General features: G+C 34.8%; 2 protein-coding genes across 2 annotated transcripts; one reads left to right on the top strand and one right to left on the bottom strand.

Moving 5' to 3' along the window:
• Window positions 1–119: 119 nt before the first annotated feature.
• Window positions 120–12,523, top strand: LOC134281077 (cytosolic Fe-S cluster assembly factor narfl-like). The gene is made up of 9 exons (XM_062763539.1): window positions 120–191; window positions 2,143–2,235; window positions 6,051–6,206; window positions 6,629–6,761; window positions 6,873–7,007; window positions 7,293–7,541; window positions 7,737–7,809; window positions 11,511–11,654; window positions 12,122–12,523. Exons 1-9 carry the CDS (start codon window positions 126–128, stop codon window positions 12,519–12,521), a joined length of 1,449 nt encoding a protein of 482 aa, XP_062619523.1. The 5' UTR covers window positions 120–125; the 3' UTR covers window positions 12,522–12,523.
• Window positions 12,521–19,639, bottom strand: LOC134281078 (glutamate-rich WD repeat-containing protein 1-like). The gene is made up of 6 exons (XM_062763541.1): window positions 19,391–19,639; window positions 15,928–16,205; window positions 15,406–15,616; window positions 14,968–15,110; window positions 14,490–14,687; window positions 12,521–13,510 (listed from the first exon to the last, which is right to left on the bottom strand). The coding sequence occupies exons 1-6, from the start codon at window positions 19,608–19,610 to the stop codon at window positions 13,196–13,198; spliced, it is 1,365 nt and encodes a 454-aa protein (XP_062619525.1). The 5' UTR covers window positions 19,611–19,639; the 3' UTR covers window positions 12,521–13,195.
• Between the last annotated feature and the right edge of the window lie 563 nt (window positions 19,640–20,202).

Below are 20,202 nucleotides of genomic sequence, written 5' to 3'. Positions count from 1 at the left end.
TACGAAATAATTAATAGGACTTTTCATGTATTGTCAATAATTATTTCAACGATGATCTGATTTAACTTATTCCTAGTTTTACCCAGCTCTTAGCGAAGTGTAATTTGATTGGCTAAAGAATTAAGATGGCTTCCAACTTCAGTGGGGCACTGCAGTTAACGGATTTAAATGACTTTATCACTCCTTCACAGGTTGTTAAGGGAATTCTATGTATTCTATATGAATTTCTTACATGTTTATGCACTTTACAATTACAAAATTAGCCCCTTTCATATTTGCAAGGATTTGAAATACGTAGTATTCTCACGGTGTAGTGTTTTAGGCTAGCTACTTCGGAGAATTCCGAACCCGACCTCATTGGGAAGGGTTGATAAGCTGGCCTTGTTTGTTATAGACGATAATTAATACGTGGCCTGGCCCCATGACCATGAAATGAGAAAAGAGAAAAGACTTAAGTTAAAATTTTGATTCTGAATAACTTGGTTTTATATAAAATATGTACTTAAAATTTTGCAGTTATGAAACTTTGAAACTTGAAACTTTTTATTTCACTAAAGCCCCCACATGGGGTATGTTAGTACAACAAGAATTTAACAATTGAACAAGTAAAAATGTGAACAGTTAACATGATGAACAAGAAAAAGATCTTTGATATGGACAGTACTGATGGATAACCCTAACCCTAACCCCCTAACCCTAACCCTAACCCTGTACAAAAATAAAAAAAAAGTTTACATCGTAGGAAGTTCAGGTATTAAATGTTTTAAGAACAGTTTTACAAAACTTAGCTAAACCTATTATGTATAATAGACGACTCTCATATTTACAAAAGTTATTCCCTTTTGCGGGGTCAATCTGGGTCAACCGGCGTAAGACACTGTTTTCCCTCAATAACCTTACCAACTTTATGGGTCAGTATGATCTCAGAAATAAAATCTGTATGAATATGTTCATTACGTTTTTCATGTTGCCCCATATTCTGGCAATACAGGTACAGATCGAAATTGTGTGATAACATTTGAAGATAAAAAATATTAACAAGTAACTTACAAAGGACAAAGTGGGAAAAATGAGCGTTACGCTGACAACGGGAGATAACTCTTAGGAATGTGAAATTCGTCTATATTCAGATTCCAACAAATGATGCAAAATTAGTTTCATTATCTTTTTTTTCTCTCAAAAGTTATATTGATTTAAAATTCTGACTTAAGTTTATTCTCAGTTTATGGTCATGGGGCCTGGTTGTGATTTATCATTCTTAGACTGCTTTTTCACCTTTTTTCATGATTACATATATGTATGGAGAAATGCATGAACACTAGAAGTTTCATACTAATGTAGATGATACAGTAAAACTCGTTTAGTACAAACACGGATATAGCGAATTCACGGATAAAGCGAAGTTTTCCTGGGTCCCCAGCAAAATTGTTAACAAATCTTTGTAAAAATTTACAGTTATAACGAACTCTGATACAACGAATTTACGGATATAGCGAACTGATTTTGAGTCCCGTTGAGGTTAAATATGATGAAATTTACATCTTTTATAACGAACTTTCCAAGATTATAAAAAAAATTGATAAATTGAACTGACTTGATTTCCTTTTAGCATTTGTATATAAAGTTCATTTCATAATAAAACCTTAGTTATCAAAGATATGTTTTGTTATATTTGCTTCCCTAATATATTTGGTAGTAAAACCTGAAGGAAAACACGCATATTGCAAATTCGCTATAATGGTTATACGAATTCGTTATACGGATATAACGAATTATGGATATAGCGAATTAAATTCACAGGTCCCGAAGACTTCGCTATAACCGAGTTTTACTGTAATTTTCAAAGAAAGGAAAAATCTGCAACTTTTGATAGATTAGTTCATTTTGTCACACTGATACATGTAGTTCTGGTACCCGTATTTAATATTAATCACAAGTTTCAATGAAAAAAAATAATTCTGCAACTGTCTGATAGATTAGTTCATTGTATCCAGATAGGAAAGATGATAGCTGTGAATGATGTCCTTGCAAGACTATTTCGCTATCTTAAAAATTAAACATATTTCACTTGTTTTAAATTTATCCTGTCAGTAACTCACTGTGCATGCTTAAATATTGTTTTAAAATTTGCTTATTTTGAAGGAGTGTGTCAAGCCAGTTAAGATTGACAGAAAGCCAGGAAAAGTAGCTAAAATAAGAATAGAGGATGATGGTTCTTATATGGAAGTAGCGGAGGTAAACAAACTTTTTAGTTGATAGTTTTTACTTTTTGTCAGTCTTAAAACCCATATGCAACCATTAATTTTCATGACGAATGAAACTTTCTACCTATAATTGCACAATTTCAATCATATGATTCAGATAACGACAGTACTGTAAATGGTTTTGAGACATATATATGAGAAAAAGAATATAGTAAAAGTTGTACCAGTAGATACCGTAATTTACGGAATATAGGTCGATACTTTTTTTCTCAAAACCGCTGGGGTTGCCCAATATACAGAATTCGACCTATTTAAGGCTCAAGTTTACGAAAAATGCCCCCTAATCAGTAAAATTTACGTCAATTTCAAAGCAAATTTGTGCCACTTTCGTAACTTTTTTGATTATTTTTCGCAAAAAAATTAATGCCCCGGTAAACAATAAAATATTTATTCTATAGCTTTCTTACAAAATAAATTCCATTAATTATCCGTTGATGACAAAGGAAAACAACATTGCTTCATCTATTAAATAATTCCTCAACGTATTGTCCATTAACATCATGCGGTATCCATCTTGTGAAGTTAGGAAGTCGCGATCGTGTACTAAAAGTAAAACCGCAACCGTATCAAAATTTAAAATACGGAAATTTTTCACGATCACAACTGTAGTGTTTTTACTATTTATTAGTAGCAATAAATTGAAATAGTATATTAAATATTTTTTATTGTCTTATCTTTATTTAAATGTAAAGTGAGTGAAATAATTTGTTGCCATTCAATTCCTAAATTTAATTACCAAAAAAAAGTCGCTAGTCATTACCGTGTTTTTTTAATTTTAATTAATTGTAATACCGGTCAAACGAACTTATCTTGAATATACCGATACAAAGATTGGCTTCTAACAGAATTTTTAACTGTCTGACAGGTAAAGGGATTTACACTGTGTACGCAAAGGTGTTATAACACCTGTGTAGGTGTCTTCTAGCTATTCCCACTTTTTAAAAATCCCAATTCCACCTATTCCCACTTGCAAATAACAATAGATGTTTTGATTAGTTAATTGGTTTTTACAGTAATTAGACTAATTACATCCCATCTCAGATTTACCTCTATTTTACCACTATTTTGTACATTTTAAGACAGAAAATAAATATATTTATCAAGAAAATATTTAAAATATACTTAAATTCACTGAAATATATACTTTAATTTTTGAATGTGTAAAATTATTATGAAAAATATTTTTATTTGAAAAAGTCTTATTTCTCATTGAAATAGAAGTAAAAAGTCAGATTAAAAAAAAAAAAAAAAAAATTATTTTTATTTGAAAAAGTCTAATTTCTCATTGAAATAGTAGTAAAAAGCCAGATTTTATAATTCAAGATAGCAAATTTACCTGTCCTCTACTCCCAGAGGTTAAATAATTACTGTTTTCACAGTAATGACATGTTTATTCAGCTAATATTTTGTTAGCTCTACTGGTCAGAGACCAGAAGAGCTTATGCGATAGTAATGCGTCCGGCGTCCGTCCGTCCGTCCGTCTGTCTGTCTGTCTGTCCGTCTGTCTGTAAACAATTTTTCAAAATGCTACTCCTCCTACAGTTTTGGTCTAATTTCAATATAACTTGGCACACAAGTAGACTACACTAAGATACATAATTCTGTATATTGGTTTTTGATTTCGATGAACGGTGTTGCCGTGGTTACTAAAAATAGAAATTTCTGTGAAATTCTTTCAAAATGCTACTCCTCCTACAGTTTTGGTCTGATTTCAGTATAACTTGGCACACAAGTAGACTACACTAAGATACATAGTTCTGTTTATCGGTTTTTGATTTTGATGAACGGTGTTGCCGTGGTTACTAAAAATAGAAATTTCTGTGAAATTCTTTCAAAATGCTACTCCTCCTACAGTTTTGGTCTGATTTCAGTATAACTTGGCACACAAGTAGACTACACTAAGATACATAAATCTGTGTATCGGTTTTTGATTTCGATGAACGGTGTTGCCGTGGTTACTAAAAATAGAAATTTCTGTGAAATTCTTTCAAAATGCTACTCCTCCTACAGTTTTGGTCTGATTTCAGTATAACTTGGCACACAAGTAGACTACACTAAGATACATAAATCTGTGTATCGGTTTTTGATTTCGATGAACGGTGTTGCCGTGGTTACTAAAAATAGAAATTTCTGTGAAATTCTTTCAAAATGCTACTCCTCCTACAGTTTTGGTCTGATTTCAGTATAACTTGGCACACAAGTAGACTACACTAAGATACATAATTCTGTCTATCGGTTTTTGATTTCGATGAACGGTGTTGCCGTGGTTACTAAAAATAGAAATTTCTGTGAAATTCTTTCAAAATGCTACTCCTCCTACAGTTTTGGTCTGATTTCAGTATAACTTGGCACACAAGTAGAATACACTAAGATACATAATTCTGTATATTGGTTTTTGATTTCGATGAACGGTGTTGCCGTGGTTACTAAAAATAGAAATATCTGTAAAATTGTTTCAAAATGCTACTCCTCCTACAGTTTTGGTCTGATTTCAGTATAACTTGGCACACTAAGTAGAATACACTAAGATACATAATTCTGTGTATCGAATTTTAATTTTAATTTTGATGAACGGTGTTGCCATGGTTACTAAAAATAGAAATGACTGTAAAATTGTTTCAAAATGCTACTCCTCCTACAGTTTTGGTCTGATTTCAGCATAACTTGGCACACAAGTAGACTACACTAAGAACATAAAGAGACTTTATCAACGATCATTATTCTATTTATTGCTGTTGTAAAATTTCAAATCCCAGCTGCTTTTCTTTACTTTTCTTTTCCTTTGCTATAAGTTCAAACCAGTAGAGCTTCAGTCTCGACAGAGACTTCTGGTTTACACAAAAATTCCACCTACTCCCACGTGAAATTTCACCTTTTTCTACCTGATTTTCAAAAAGTGGGAATAGCTTGCATAAACCCCTGTGTATAGTTTAAATGCCTGCGGGGCATGATTAAGAAACCCACGTGCCATTATAGGGTATTAGTGTTACACATCATTGAACAAACAAAGCCATGAAATTCATGTTGACAGTCAAATTGTGAATGTACTCTCAATTAAATTTATAAATTAAACTATAGAGTGTTAATATGATTTCAATTCTTTACTGTTGCTTGATATATACATTCAATGGTCATTTGCGTGTTTTAGCAAATCCCTGGAGAAGAAAAATAAAAATGGCGGACATCGAAGTAATTGTCATCCACCGGTAAATAATGTCTAAATAAAATTTATTAGGAATGTGTCCAAGTTGTTCTGAAATCGGAATTACTATTCTTTGGTCTCGAGTATTTCCCGAACTATAGCTGTAAAATAATAACATATTTACGTGTTATTTATGCATCTGATTTAACAACAGTGTGAAACTATGGCGGCATTGAACAGGCAAGTTGGAGAAAAATAAGAAGTAACACAATTAAAAGAAGTTTTAACTACATTTTTTTAAAAAACTTTATTTAAATGCTATACTCATTAAAATACGTGTTTATTTTCTTGATACGTTCATGTCACGAATAACCTCGGTAATTTTAGGGGTTTACCTGTTCTGATACGTTGTATCTGCGTAAGAATCTTTAGAAAACGGGAAACAAAGCCTCGTCCTATATAGTAAGTTCGTCCTATCTTAGGATTTTTCAAAAATTAAGGCTGAAAATGAGCCTTTCGACCTATATACCCCATCGACCTATAATCTCGAAATTACGGTATTTCTTGTAACATACATATCATAATATATGTAAAATACTTATATTTATACAAGATCTGCAATTTGAAAATAGAATTTCTTTTAGAGTGGAGAAGAGAAGAAGCTGCAGAAAGCGCGGATTACACTGAATGATTGTCTGGCTTGTAGTGGGTGTATCACATCAGCAGAGAGTGTCCTCATTACACAGCAGAGTCAAGAGGAACTGTACAATGTTCTACAGGAAAATCTCAGGCTTCAGCAGGTATGGACAGTAAAGATATGTACAGGTAGCTTACTCCTCAAAATGTAAAACTAAAATGATGTTCTACAGGAAAATCTCAGGCTTCAGCAGGTAAAGGTAAAATAATACACAGAGGCCTGTTCAACAGAGCTAACGTTCGGGGGCACTTGCCAAAATTTCTTATACCTCCAATAGAAATGTTTGGAGAGCACTCATTCTGTTGAACAGGCCTCTGATAGCTAGCTTACTCACAATGTAAAATTGAAAATAGGATCATAATAAAAAGTCATATAAAGACATGCAAACTAAAGTAAAGGGTTTGTTTTTCTTTAATGACATTGATATCCATTCTGTGTAGTATGAAGAAGATCCACTTAAAATGCAAAATTATACCATAGGTAATATGTAATTTAACTGTTGAAAATATTTGTCTTTATTGACAGTCAGGGGAATTAGACAAACAGAGAGTAGTTGTTGTTTCAATATCACCTCAGTCAAGAGCATCCCTAGCAACAAAATACCAGCTGTCACAAGAAGCTGCTCATCAAAAACTGGCAGGGTTCTTCAAAAAGCTGGGTAATCGTTAATTCAGTGCTTGCATGATGGAATTTGTTCTGATTCTCTGTACTGGGATACATTTACAGATATGAATGAGCTACATAAAGTTTTCTTCTTTTCTTTTATTAGGTGTACATCATGTATTTGATACCACCTTTTCTAGGAATTTCAGCTTACTCGAGAGTTGCCGGGAATTTGTCCAGCGCTATTATGAGGCAGAAACCAACAAGACGTCCCTCCCCATGTTGGCTTCTGCTTGTCCTGGTAAACAGTTCAGTACTGTTAACTGATTATTAGGAAATTTACTTGAACTGGAGCATATTAATTTTGCAGCAGAGCATTTAGGCAGAGTTACTCCCCTTATATTCTGCCAGGAGTTAGATGATTGTCATATAATTGAAAATTGATTTAATGGTTTTTACATACTGATAGTGATTAAGGATAAGATCATCTATTTGTAAAATGAGCTTTAAAAATAAAAAAAATTAATCCAGATGAATGCCTTAGAGCTTAAATTTAAGATTAATGCAGAAAATTTGTGCATTTTAGGATGGATCTGTTATGCTGAGAAGACACATGGTTCCTACATTCTGCCGTATATAAGTACCACAAAGTCCCCCCAGCAGATCATGGGGTCACTAGTCAAGGACTATTTCGCCAGTAAGCACGGTTTGGTCCCCAGCCAGATCTATCATGTGACAGTGATGCCTTGTTATGATAAGAAGCTGGAGGCCTCCAGACAGGATTTTTACAGCGATGTCTACCAGACGAGGGATGTAGATTGTGTGATCACCTCAGGTGAGCTCTATAGGCACTTCTGTACTGGTGAAAGCTCCTCTGGACATTGTTATAATAAGCTGTCTTCAAGTGTCTTGAACAAGTCTTACTTAACTTAAATTGTAATTGTTGATGAATTTTTGGCAGAATGATAATCTCATGATATTTTATGAGAGTTACAGAAGTCTAAACATTTATTGCACATTTAATTTGTAGGAGAAGTGGAGAAAATGTTGGAGAAAGAGAATATCTCTCTGGGTGAAGTGGAAGGGGACACATCATTCTCATTGTAAGGGGAGGTACTGATAGCCAGCAGGGGCTCCTTTTACCTAACACTTCCATGTATTTCAACCCATCAAAAATTATGAATTTTATTTTATGCCCTGGATTGAAAGATCCTGGAGGTATATTTTGTCTTTGTCCTGTCTGTCTGTTGTCAACTTTAAACTAGCCTATAACTATTACTCTATCAAGGGTAAGTGTATACCACTTCAGTCAACGTCCCACTCTGGAATTGTTTTACCATCAGGGGCTTGGTGTTTCACAAACACATCTTTTTTATTAGGGCCCCGCAAGGATTTGCGGGTGCCCTATAGTAATCACTCTGTCCGTCCGTCTGTCTAGCTGTCTGTCCGTCTGTCACTCTTCCATCCACAAATTTTCTGTTTTTTTCTAATAACTTTTTTTATGGTTGCCCAATCAAGTTCAAATTTGGTATGGTAGTTCAGTAGGCAGAAATACATATTTTGATGCGAAGTTTGGTTCTCTATGTCCCATGGTTTGGAGCTGGGGTGGTGGGGTAGATTCCTTAACTATGCATAAGAATGACGGGCAACTTTTTTTATGGTTGCCCAATCAAGTACAAATTTGGTACGGTAGTTCAGTAGGCAGAAATACATATTTTGATGCTAAGTTTGGTTCTCTATGTCTCATGGTTTGGAGCTGGGGTGGTGGGGTAGATTCCTTAACTTTATATAAGAATGCATTGGCAAAGAGAGATAACTGCTGAAGATGTTCCCATTGTAAAACTGAATGCTGCTAGGAGTCCCTTGGGATTAATTAGCTTTCCTCCTGAAGAAAATCCAGAGCATTATCTTTATCTGTCACATTGAGATTAATTACCACCTCTGTCTGCAAATGAAGTTTGTTTTGAAGTTAAATCAATTTGGAATGCTATGAACACTCTGAAATGTGTATTTAAATATAAATTTTTATTATTTATTTTTGTTTGATAGTTATGATTTCATTGAATTCTAAAAAAAAGAAATAGATGAAAGAAGATTTTTTGATTTACTTTTTTTCACTTTTTTCACTTTTTTTTAAAATATATTAATTCAAGAATATTATTAATTTTTAATGTAGTTGTATAAAAAACCCCCTTCTATCATTAATACTGAAAAAATTCTGATTGTAAATTTAGAAGAAAATGATGAGAGAGGTACAATTAATCCCTTGGGATTAATTATCTAGCCTGCTGCAGAAAATTTTGTAGGCTTTTCTTTATCTGTCACTTTAAGATTAATGAAAACCTTTGTCTGCAACTGCTGTTTGTTTGAAGTTAAGGTCAAGCCTTCATGATATTTGCATTCATTGAAGGCTGGCATTTTATATAACACAAGCTTCATAATTGTTTAAATATACATTCATTGTTAACTTGTTCTTTACTGCCTAATGTAAATACAAGGATATTATTTTCAGGTTTTTGAATATTCAGGAATTATCTTGAAATTTTAAGAATACAGTTGCTGTTGCTTATTCTTCATACATTTATTAATCATTCTGTAAGCTGCACCCTTTTAATTCTAACCCATGGCGGGGCCCTTGCTGACTGGTCAGTTTTCTAGTTGTGTTTACTTCTAATGAATTTGGCTCATTAATCAGTTTTCTTGGGGGGGGGTGCATTACACATATAAAAACCTCGTCCAAACTGTTTTGGAGATGTGTGTTAAAAAACAAGAGGCCCATGGGCCACATCGCTCACCTGAGAAGCTTTGACCATTCTGTTCTTTATCAGATTTCACCCTTGTTATACATAATGCATCCCCACCCTACCCCACTGATCATAATTTAGACATTTTGAAATCTACACTACCCCATGATCCTTCTATGGGCACATGTTTCAGCTTTTTTGGCCCAGTGGTTCCTGAGAGGAAGATTTTCAAAGATTTTTCCTATATATTTCTATGTAAAACTTTGATTCCCTATAATGGCCCCGCCCTTCCCCCGGGGGTCATGATTCCTACAATTTAGAATTTACACTACCCCAGAATGCTTCCACATAAGCTTCACTTTTTCTGGCCCAGTGGTTCTTGAGAAGAAAATTTTCAAAGATTTTTCCGATATATTTCTATATAAAACTTTTATTCCCCATTGTGGCCCCGCCCTTCCCCCGGGTGTCATTATTTGAACATTTAGAATCTACATTATACCAGGATGCTTCCACATAAGTTTCAGCTTTACTGGCCCAGTGGTTCTTGAGAAGAAGATTTTCAAAGATTTTTCCTATATATTTCTATGTAAAACTTTGATACCCCATTGTGGCCCCGCCCTTCCCCTGGGGGTCATGATTTGAACAATTTAGAATCTACACTATACCAGGATGCTTCCACATAAGTTTCAGCTTTTCTGGCCCAGTGGTTCTTGAGAAGAAGATTTTCAAAGATTTTTCCTATATATTTCTGTATAAAACTTTGATTCCCCATTGTGGCCCCACCCATCCCCCGGGGGTCATTATTTGAACAATTTAGAATCTACTTTATACCAGGATGCTTCCACATAAGTTTCAGCTTTTCTGGCCCAGTGGTTCTTGAGAAGAAGATTTTCAAAGATTTTTCCTATATATTTCTATATAAAACTTTGATTCCCCATTGTGGCCCCGCCCTTCCCCTGGGGGTCATGATTTGAACAATTTAGAATCTACACTACCCCAGGATGCTTCCACATAAGTTTCAGCTTTACTGGCCCAGTGGTTCTTGAGAAGAAGATTTTTTAATGACCCCACCCTATTTTTGTCTTTTAAAACTTGATTATCTCCCCTTGCGAGGGGATATGTCCCTTCATTTTAACAATTTAAATTCCCCTTTACCCAAGGATGCTTTGTACCAAGTTTGGTCAAAATTGGCCCAGTGGTTCTTGAGAAGTCGAAAATGTGAAAAGTTTACAGACGGACAGACAGACGGACAGCTAGACGGACGGACGGACGACGGACAAAATGTGATCAGAAAAGCTCACTTGAGCCTTTGGCTCAGGTGAGCTAAAAACCCAAGTCAATGTACTCCATACTTCCTGAATAATTCATTGTTAGCAGGTCTGATCCACAGCAATTAGTAGGCTTTAATTGATGAAATACACATAAATAATAAAATCACATCAATAATAAAAAAAAAAAAAAAATGTCTCGTGTTCTTTATACTCATTTTTTTCCGAAATTGCCATGATTCATTTAATTGATCTTAATCGGATGAAAAATTCATGATAGTGATATCAGATTGCAATATTGGGTTGTATTTCAAAACTGAATTTTCTGTTTTTTTGATATGGCTGAAAATTAATATACATGTATTTCATTTCTCCACATTCATCAATAATTCATGATCATTGTGTAGGAAAGTCAACACTTACAGGAAATTGACGCTAACTTAATTAAACAAGGACAATACATAATGAGGATAATGTATAGTATCATTTGACTGGCTAATAAATTATAGTCCCATGAAAAAATGACACTCGGTGGAAAACGATGCACTCCTGTGTTTTTTTTTGTTTTTGTTTTTTTTGCATTAAAATGATCAAGTTTCTTCCAGCATTAATTTTATTTTTGGAAATCAAAACTATGATATTGATATGCTTTGTTAAATTAATTACTGGTGTATATCTTATACATGTATAATGTATCAATTTAAGAACTTTATAGCACAAGCATATTTAAAAAAAAAAACACCAGAAGCTAAGAAAACTGATATGATAATTTTCCATTCCTTTGAATTTCAGAATGACTGGATTAGCGAGTCCAGATGGAGGCTTGGTGAGTCATATAGGGGGAGGATCTGGGGGTTATCTGGAACATGTGATGAGGTACGCTGTGTCTCAGATCCACGGAACCTCAGTGGAGGCCCTCCAGTACAAAACACTCAGGTAAGTGTAAAGAACCTCAGTGGAGGCCCTCCAGTACAAAACACTCAGGTAAGTGTAAAGAACCTCAGTGGAGGCCCTCCTGTACAAAACACTCAGGTAAGTGTAAAGAACCTCAGTGGAGGCCCTCCAGTACAAAACACTAAGGTAAGTGTACAGAGTACTGGCAGAGATTATACCAAACTATATATAAAACTGCATGTTTCCTTTTCTATACATACATAAAATTTCTAGGAATTGTAATTAAACCAGAATCAAGGACTATTAAAGGTGAGCTTTCTGCAGCTGGAAGAAAAAGTTTACTATACATGTACTTCCATGTTACTTCATATTACTTACATGTAATAACAGACACACAGAAAAAAAAACTCATGTTGATAAAAAGAAAAGACACAGTGTGTTTTTGAAATTTCGTTACGAAAATGCTTTATTTATTCATCTTTTTATTGCAATGTTTCTTTTTTCTGCAGGAATCAGGATTTTCAGGAAGTTATTGTCGAGATTGAGGGTAAGAAACCTCTCAGAATGGCTCTCGCGTATGGCTTCAGGAACATCCAAAACATTGTCCAGAAAATAAAGCGAGGCAAAATGACCTATGACTTTGTGGAGATCATGGCCTGTCCCTCAGGATGTGTAAATGGCGGGGGTCAGATCCGGCCCGCTGAGGGTCAGACTAATGCGGAACTGTTAGAGAAAGTGAAGGAGAGTTATAACTCTGTGCCGTGTGTACAACCTGACTTGTGGAACGGAGTGAGAGAAATCTATGATGACTGGTTAGGTGGAATGGACTCGGACAAAGCTAGAGCCATGCTTCACACACAATATCATGGAGTAGAGAAGATAGCCAGTGCTCTTAATATACAGTGGTGAATTGAACATGAGAGATTTATTGCTGTTTAGCCTTACATTAAATGAAGTCATTCATTACCAAAGTATATCTGAATGTAAATCACATCGTAAAATTTTTATTATTTTTACAAAGTAATAAAAACATGGCCCAAGTAATACTTTGATTGATACCGTAAATCTATTAATACTTCATGGGAACTTGAATTTTTGCAAAATCTGCTGCTTGCAAAAATTTCATTCTTGTGTATATTAATTTTGTATAATTATTTGTGTAATTATAGATTACATACAACAATTTCAAAAACTTTATTTGGCTAATAAATACCAAGTACATGTACCAGGTATGTACATTTAATTTGCAAAAATAAGGTGTTGCTAAAAGTTTGTCTTCTTCGGTATCCCTATTATATACATATAATTCTACATGCATATGTAAATGCTTTCATCTAGGCATCATTAAAACGTTGCACACAAATTATACCATGTTCATGAAACATACTGGTTTAATATTCTTTGTTCTTTTCTGTTCAGAATTTAGCCATCTACAAGAAAAATTATTTGACTAAGAGTAGAACAATGGCACATTTTCAAAATTATGATAAAAGGGAACTTGCTTTTAAAAAAGAATTGACAAAACTTAACAATGGACAACAAAGATGAAGCTTTCAGAGTGAAGCAGAGCTAGTATTGAGTTTTCAGACACTGATAGTTCTAAACACATTGAATCCACTGTGAGCGGTGCTGATAACAACCCCCGGTAACTGGGGGTGCCAGTGAAGCTCCTTAATGTCAGTCTGTCCCTGGTGTATAAATAGTAACTGAGGAGGAACATTTGGATCCTCCCCACTATTAGAGCTGGGTTCACTATTGTCTTTTTCCACAGCTAAGTCCCAGATGGAGATCTGATCATCTGAGCCGGAGGCCGCAAACACAGAATTGTCATTAGGATTCCACTCAATAGAGGTAATGGGAGCCGTGTGGTGCTTAAAGGTGGCTGCCGGTTTTCCTTTCTGTAAAATAGATTTATAGAATTTTAATTGCTCTGAATTTTTGTTAATATATAGTTTTACTTTGGCCTCTCAAACACTGATATCTCAAGAACCATGGATATGTTAAAATAATTTGGAAGTCCAAACCACCTATCCTTATTTTACCCTTTATATCTTATTGAATCCTAGGACTTCTCTCAGTCTGAGTTCAAGAGAACGAGATTAAGGAGATGGGTGAACTTAGCGTGCAGAAAGCCCAATAGCTTCAGATATATAAAAATCATATTCAAATTGTGAATTTAGTATTTAGAGTAAAGTTCTCATTATTGATTTTAATGAAATCATCAGAAACAAAAAGTTTTGAGGAAAATTTTTCGTTAACATTTATTCTTTTATATAAAAAAAAAAATTAATGTGGTATCCATTGGGTTCGAACCCTGGTAATAAAAATCCTGAGATGCATTCTCTATTGAGACTAGCACGCTAACCACTACGCTACACAAGTCCTGATGAAATGTGGCATTCAAATCTTGTTTGTGATATGACCATTGACTTAAGGGACTTCAAGTATTTCTCGAAAAGATACAAAAGTTATGTCATAAACTTATATTTTTAAAGTATAGTGGGTCATTGCTCCATAATTTTGGAAACCAAAATATATATGTTTTAATGCAAACTTTGAGGATTACCTTTCAAAAAAATGGAGAAAAGACCCACTCATAACGAAAAATAGTGTTATAGTGTGAAAAAATGACTCGTTTTGTCCTCTTTCGTGTGTGTATAATATTTCATAGGCAAATAACTTCAATTTTCATGAGATTTGTGCAAGTTGTCGAGATTTTACATAAAATATACTTTAATGTTAGATGAATTATTAAGGAAAATTTTGATAAAATTGAGATTTAATTTTTCACCATCATGTTTGTCGCGCTATGGGCTTATCTCTCGTCATGTTCACCCATCTCCTTTGTTTATTGTTACCGAGTACTTAGTGACTGACCTGGAACTGCCTGAGATCCCAGATCTTGATGACCCCATCGTCTCCCCCCGAGGCTATGAAGGGGTCCTTCCTGTTCCAGTGAATGACATTGATATCCCTGTCGTGGGCCTCTGTGGCCGTGATCATACAAGCCTTAGATGGGGCAGCCCGCATGTCCCAAATCCTGATAGTTCTATCCACAGAACAGGAGGCAAACACCTAGAAAATTGTTTAAAATACAATGTACATTGCAAACACTCATATACACTACCGCTATTCTATGGCAAATCAGTTTTATAAAATTTTAACAAGAACATGCAGAGGTTTCAGAATATTTAACACACCAAACTTATCATGCTAAAGGGTAATAATTGATGAGAACCTAAGTCTCTACTTTATATATCGTGTCTGAAATGTGACATCGAGTGTTAGTCAATTAGCTGATCATTGTACGGGGCCTGATATGCATAAAATAACCCTAGCTCTTTTTGATATTTACATTGGCTTCATTTGGTGACCACTGTATGTCCTCTACAGAGGAAGTGTGGGCATTGTATGGACGCTGGTCAACATGCCAGGTTCCTCCATCCTTCAACGTCCAGAGATGAATATTTTTGTTGCAGTCTCCAGTTGCCAGACGACCTAGTCAAAAGAGCCATGTCTTGTTAATTTAATAAACAATATAGTACAGTAGTAAGATTTTTTAAAGATCTGTTAAACATCTATAAGAAATCTAGAAACATTGCCTTCAAAATGATTGACATACATGTACATTTTGCACCTACTCTTTGAGCAGTAAAAGAAGTGTTTGTAAATCTGAAATTTATAAGGATTTAGGTAAAAGTTTACTTAATACATTTTAAAACTAGATGGTTGTGAATGTTAATAACATGAATAGTTCAATGTTTTTCAAGGAACCTTATAATTAATGCTTTACCTGGTGTTGTTGGTGACCAGTCTAGAGCAAATCCCTCCACTTGATGTCCTTTAAATGTGAATATTGGTGGAGGTGACTCCTCATTCCTAACATAAGTGGACATGATGTTGGAGTCGTTCACGGCATTCAGGGGGCGTGTCAGATCCCAGATGTGTACCTTCCCTTTCTCAGACCATGTTGCTGCTATTTTCTTATCTCCTAAGCTTGTAGCCTTAATGAGAGAATAAATTAACTTTCTCAATTTTAATGGATTGATCAGAATTTTGAGGTTCTTCGGACAAAATAACATCAGAGAAAGTCTCAAATGTAATTTTACAGCAATATTCATTAATGTTGTATACTTTCTTTGTTGAAGATACCCAAGAAAATTGAGATCTTGAACAATGTGCAACAATAAATAATTTTTAAAAAAATTACACAATATTCATAAAGGCACATAGGAATCTCACCACATATTGTTCAATTTTTATAGCTATTGAATATAGTGTTTTTTTCTCTCATTTTAGATTTGACCTAACATACCCGGATTCTGTTGATACATCCTGTGTGTTTAACTAGAGCTGTGTCTAACTCGGGTTTGCTGTCCTCATCCTCATCACTCTCAGAATCGCTCTCCTCCTCATTTTCATCAGATTTGGGTTTTGAGGTACGATTTAAGTTACTCATTTTTAAAACAATGACATGATTTTGCTGTCCCTTTGCACTTTGTGTTCCACAAACTCCATAACAGGTAAGTGGAAATTCCTCTCTCTTGTCACCAAGTGTGTCTGGTAGAATGTCAAAACTCAAGCAGGGTGCCCCTAAAACATGAACATGCAAAATAGTATTTCAGCAATTACTAATTACATTGTATATAATTTTATATAAAAGACAAGATTCATATATTGATTAAGACAAGATGCATATAATTATATAAATTATTTTTTTTTTATAAAGGCAGTCTAAATTTTGTATATATGTTTCTGTTCAACAGTATCATGGGTATAAAACCAATGAAAGTACTTTGCTAGTTACCAGGTCTAGGAAAATCACTATATTTAGCTATATAGCTAAATCTACCTATATAGCTTTATTTACCTATATAAAATAGCTTTATTTAGCTATTTCCGAGTAAATTTCTGTTTTATGAAAAGCAGACAAAAAAGTCGCATAATGAGGCAAGTTTTCAACTTTGAAATGGACTGAAAACAATTCACCAAAAACCCACTTTTAACTAGAACTGTCCAAACTCCCCCCGCTGGGTTTTTCAGAAGTCAGTTTTTCCATAATAAAGATATGTATCAAAAACAAATAATGAAATTCTTATTCCAGTGACCTTGAACTTCCCCAAATAACCTGGGTCAAGGTCATGACACACCCTTGGGTCATGGGCAATCTTTCAGTGAAATGAGAACCTACCAAGTTTATCCATAAGAAAGATATGGACCAGACACCAGTCACCTTGAACTTCCCCAAATGACCTTGGGTCAAGGTCATGACACACCCTTGGGTCATGGGCAATCTTTGTGTGAAATGAGAACCTACCAAGTTTATGCATAAGAAAGACACTGGACCGGACACAAATTCTGAAATTTTTCTACCAGTGACCTTGAACTTCCCCAAATGACCTTGGGTCAAGGTCATGACACACCCTTGGGTCATGGGCAAGAAATGAGAACCTACCAAGTTTATGCATAAAAAGATATGGAAAGAGGCAAATTTTTCTACCAGTGACCTTTTCTCCAAATGACCTTGGGTCAAGGTCATGACACACCCTTGGGTCATGGGCAATCTTTGTGTGAAATGAGAACCTACCAAGTTTTTAAAAAAAATATGGCCCGGACAGGGAATATAAATAATTTTCTTCCAGTGACCTTGAACTTTCCCAAATGACCTTGGGTCAAGGTCATGACACACTTTTAATGGGCAATCTTTGTGTAAAATGAGAACCTACCAAGTTTATCTATAAAAAAATATGCTGGACAGGGAATATAAATAATTTTCTTCCAGTGACCTTATATTTCCCAAATGACCTTGGGTCAAGGTATATAGACACATCCTTGGGTTATGGGCATCTTTGTGTAAAATGAGAACCTACCAAGTTTATCTATAAAAGATATGTATTAAACACTTCCAGTGACCTTGAACTTTCTCAAATGACATTGGGTCAAGGTCATGACACACCCTTGGGTCATGGGCAATCTTTGTGTGAAATGAGAACCTAAACATAAGCAAAGATATGGACCGGACACGAACTTATGAAATTTTTCTTCCAGTGACCTTGAACTTCCCCGAATACCTTGGGTTGTATATATATGTGGAGTAGTAGATTCTAATGTCCCTCTGTAAGAAAGATATACACGATTGCACAGACAGCTTTAAAATTTTGCGGGGGGTAAACATTTTCTCCTTTTCTAAAAGTTTTGGGGCTATGTATAACAGTTCATCTGCGATTAAGCAGCTACTTTAACAAAGAAAAGCAGTTTTGGTCAACAAGATAATTGATTGCTAATAATTCAGCACAATGCAAGGCAATCACACTTAGTCATGCCTCATCGCACTTCCAGTGAGGGACAGCTATCCAAACAATAGAGATGCATTTTTGGGCTAAAAAGTGTTTAAAAGAGGCAATGTTTTTATTAGCTCACCTGAGCCGAAGGCTCAAGTGAGCTTTTCTGATCACATTTTGTCCGGCGTCCGTCTGTCTGTCTGTCTGTCCGTCTGTCTGTAAACTTTTCACATTTTTGACTTCTTCATCAAACAATTTCAACCAAACTTGCCACAAAGCATCCTTAGGTAAAGAGGATTCAAGGTTATTCAAATGAAGGGCCATGCCCTCATCCAAGGGGAGATAATTGGGAATTAATGAAAATTTGGTGGTATGTTTTAAAAATCTTCTTCTCAAGAACCACTGTGCCAGGAAAGATGAAACTTATGGGGACACATCCTCAGGTAGTGTAGATTCAAGTTTGTTCAAATCATGACCCCCGGGGGTAGGGCGGGGCCACAATGGCCGACCAAAGTTTTACATAGAAATATATAGGAAAATTCTTTAAAAATCTTCTTCTCAAAAATAACAAAGCCATGATTGATCATATTTATATGGAATATAATAGTGTCAATTCTTTGTTCAAATCATTTACGGGGCCACAATGGCAAAAGTTTTACATTATATAGGAATATTCTTTAAAAATCTTCTTCTCAAGAATAACAATGCCATAATTGATCATATTTATATGGAAGCATCCTCAGGTAGTGGCGATTCAAGTTTTTTCAAATCATGACCCCTGGGGGAAGGGCGGGGCCACAATGGCCGACCAAAGTTTTACATAGAAATATATGTACATGATATAGGAACATTCTTAAAAATCTTCTTCTCAAGAATAACAAAGCCATAATTGATCATATTTATATGGAAGCATCCTCAGGTAGTTGTGATTCAAGCTTGTTCAAATCATGACCCCCGGGGGTAGGGCGGGGCCACAATGGCTGACCAAAGTTTTACATAGAAATATATAGGAAAATTCTTTAAAAATCATCTTCTCATGAATAGCAAAACCATAACAGTTCAAAGGTTTACTTTTGGATTTAAACTTTTCAATAATAAACCAATTTCTACTTTTTCCTAGCCACAGTGCTCAGGTGAGCGATGTGGCCCACGGGCCTCTTGTTATCTATGCCCTAGGTTCTTTTTATCAATTGCAAACCTTTAAAAAAATATCAGCCATAATTTTCATGCGACTTTTTGTCTGCTTTTAATAAAACAGAATCTTATTCTAAAATAGCTTAATAAAGATATATTATATAGGTAAATAAAGCTATATAGGTAAATTAAGCTATATAGCTAAATATAGTGATTTTCCTAAGTTAGGCTTTAACGATTATGCACACACATTGCGTGATACGTATGCATGAAACATATGCATAAAACTTAAACATCAATACTTAGTTGTATATATATTAGACTCTCTACTTTCATAATCGCTTTAAAATTTATAAACATTACCAGTTTGAGCTTGATGATACATAACATAGGCAGATTCATCGAACACCAACTCCTCCCCTTCGGCTATCGGGTCTCCAGGAAGATAAACTTTAGGTTCCCCTGATTCTTCACCCATTTCTTCACCTTCTTCATCCTCCCCTTCCTCTTCGATATCTTCCATTTCGTCGTCTTCATCAAACATTTCATCATCCACATGGTCCACCTTGTTATTGTCAGCCATTTCTGAAAACGTGCTTCCGGTTTATTGGCCAATCAAAATGCGCGATAGATAACACGGCTCCTTCGTTACCCATAAACAACATGGCGGAACAGGTCTGGAACGACAGGTAAAGTGTTTTTACACCGATTATTTTCGCTTGCAAAGCATAATTGTAGCAGGATAATTAAAATGAATATAATGTGTATTCTTTATTTAACGTTTACCACATCAATTACTTTATACTTTCTAAAAATGAGATGAAAGGAAGGAATTTTTTGTGTTGTTTACAGTACTTATGGAAGTTTCTATCCATATTTGTGGAGAGATGTTCAGTAAATATGCGTTTTCCTCTTTGATTCTTTAAGAAATCAAAACATAATAGCATGTTTAAAAATTTGATTTATGTGACTGCTTTTTGCTTTAGCACTAATTCAGACGATATACTATTGTCAAATGTTTTATAGATGAGAATAAACATAAAGATTAAAGTTGTAGAGTTGCAGTCATAGCCAGTTTAATCTGTTTGAATTAATACATATTTGATTTTTAATGGTAGTATGCACAGATTGCTTACTAACTTAGCAAGGAAGTTGCAGATAGTTGTAAAATTGTA

The sequence above is a fragment of the Saccostrea cucullata genome, unplaced genomic scaffold (assembly GCF_032062105.1).
Source record: "Saccostrea cucullata isolate Sc308-1 unplaced genomic scaffold, CSIRO_AGI_Scuc_v1 ctg621, whole genome shotgun sequence".
NCBI classification, from domain to species: Eukaryota; Metazoa; Mollusca; class Bivalvia; order Ostreida; family Ostreidae; genus Saccostrea; species Saccostrea cuccullata.
Note: the sequence above shows the minus strand (reverse complement) of the source record. Positions and strands in the feature narration are given on the sequence as shown.

Bases quoted from the DNA above. Each gene is read 5' to 3' on its own strand.
- LOC134281078 (XM_062763541.1), bottom strand. From the start codon at position 19,610: ATGGCTGACAATAACAAGGTGGACCATGTGGATGATGAAATGTTTGAT. The intron at 16,206-19,390 runs GTAATGTTTATA...TTCATGTTTTAG, and splicing joins GTATCATCAAGCTCAAACTG to GGGCACCCTGCTTGAGTTTT. The intron at 15,617-15,927 runs GTATGTTAGGTC...TCTCTCATTAAG, and splicing joins GATGTATCAACAGAATCCGG to GCTACAAGCTTAGGAGATAA.
- LOC134281077 (XM_062763539.1), top strand. From the start codon at position 126: ATGGCTTCCAACTTCAGTGGGGCACTGCAGTTAACGGATTTAAATGAC. The intron at 2,236-6,050 runs GTAAACAAACTT...AATTTCTTTTAG, and splicing joins CTTATATGGAAGTAGCGGAG to AGTGGAGAAGAGAAGAAGCT. The intron at 11,655-12,121 runs GTAAGTGTAAAG...TTTTTTCTGCAG, and splicing joins CTCCAGTACAAAACACTCAG to GAATCAGGATTTTCAGGAAG.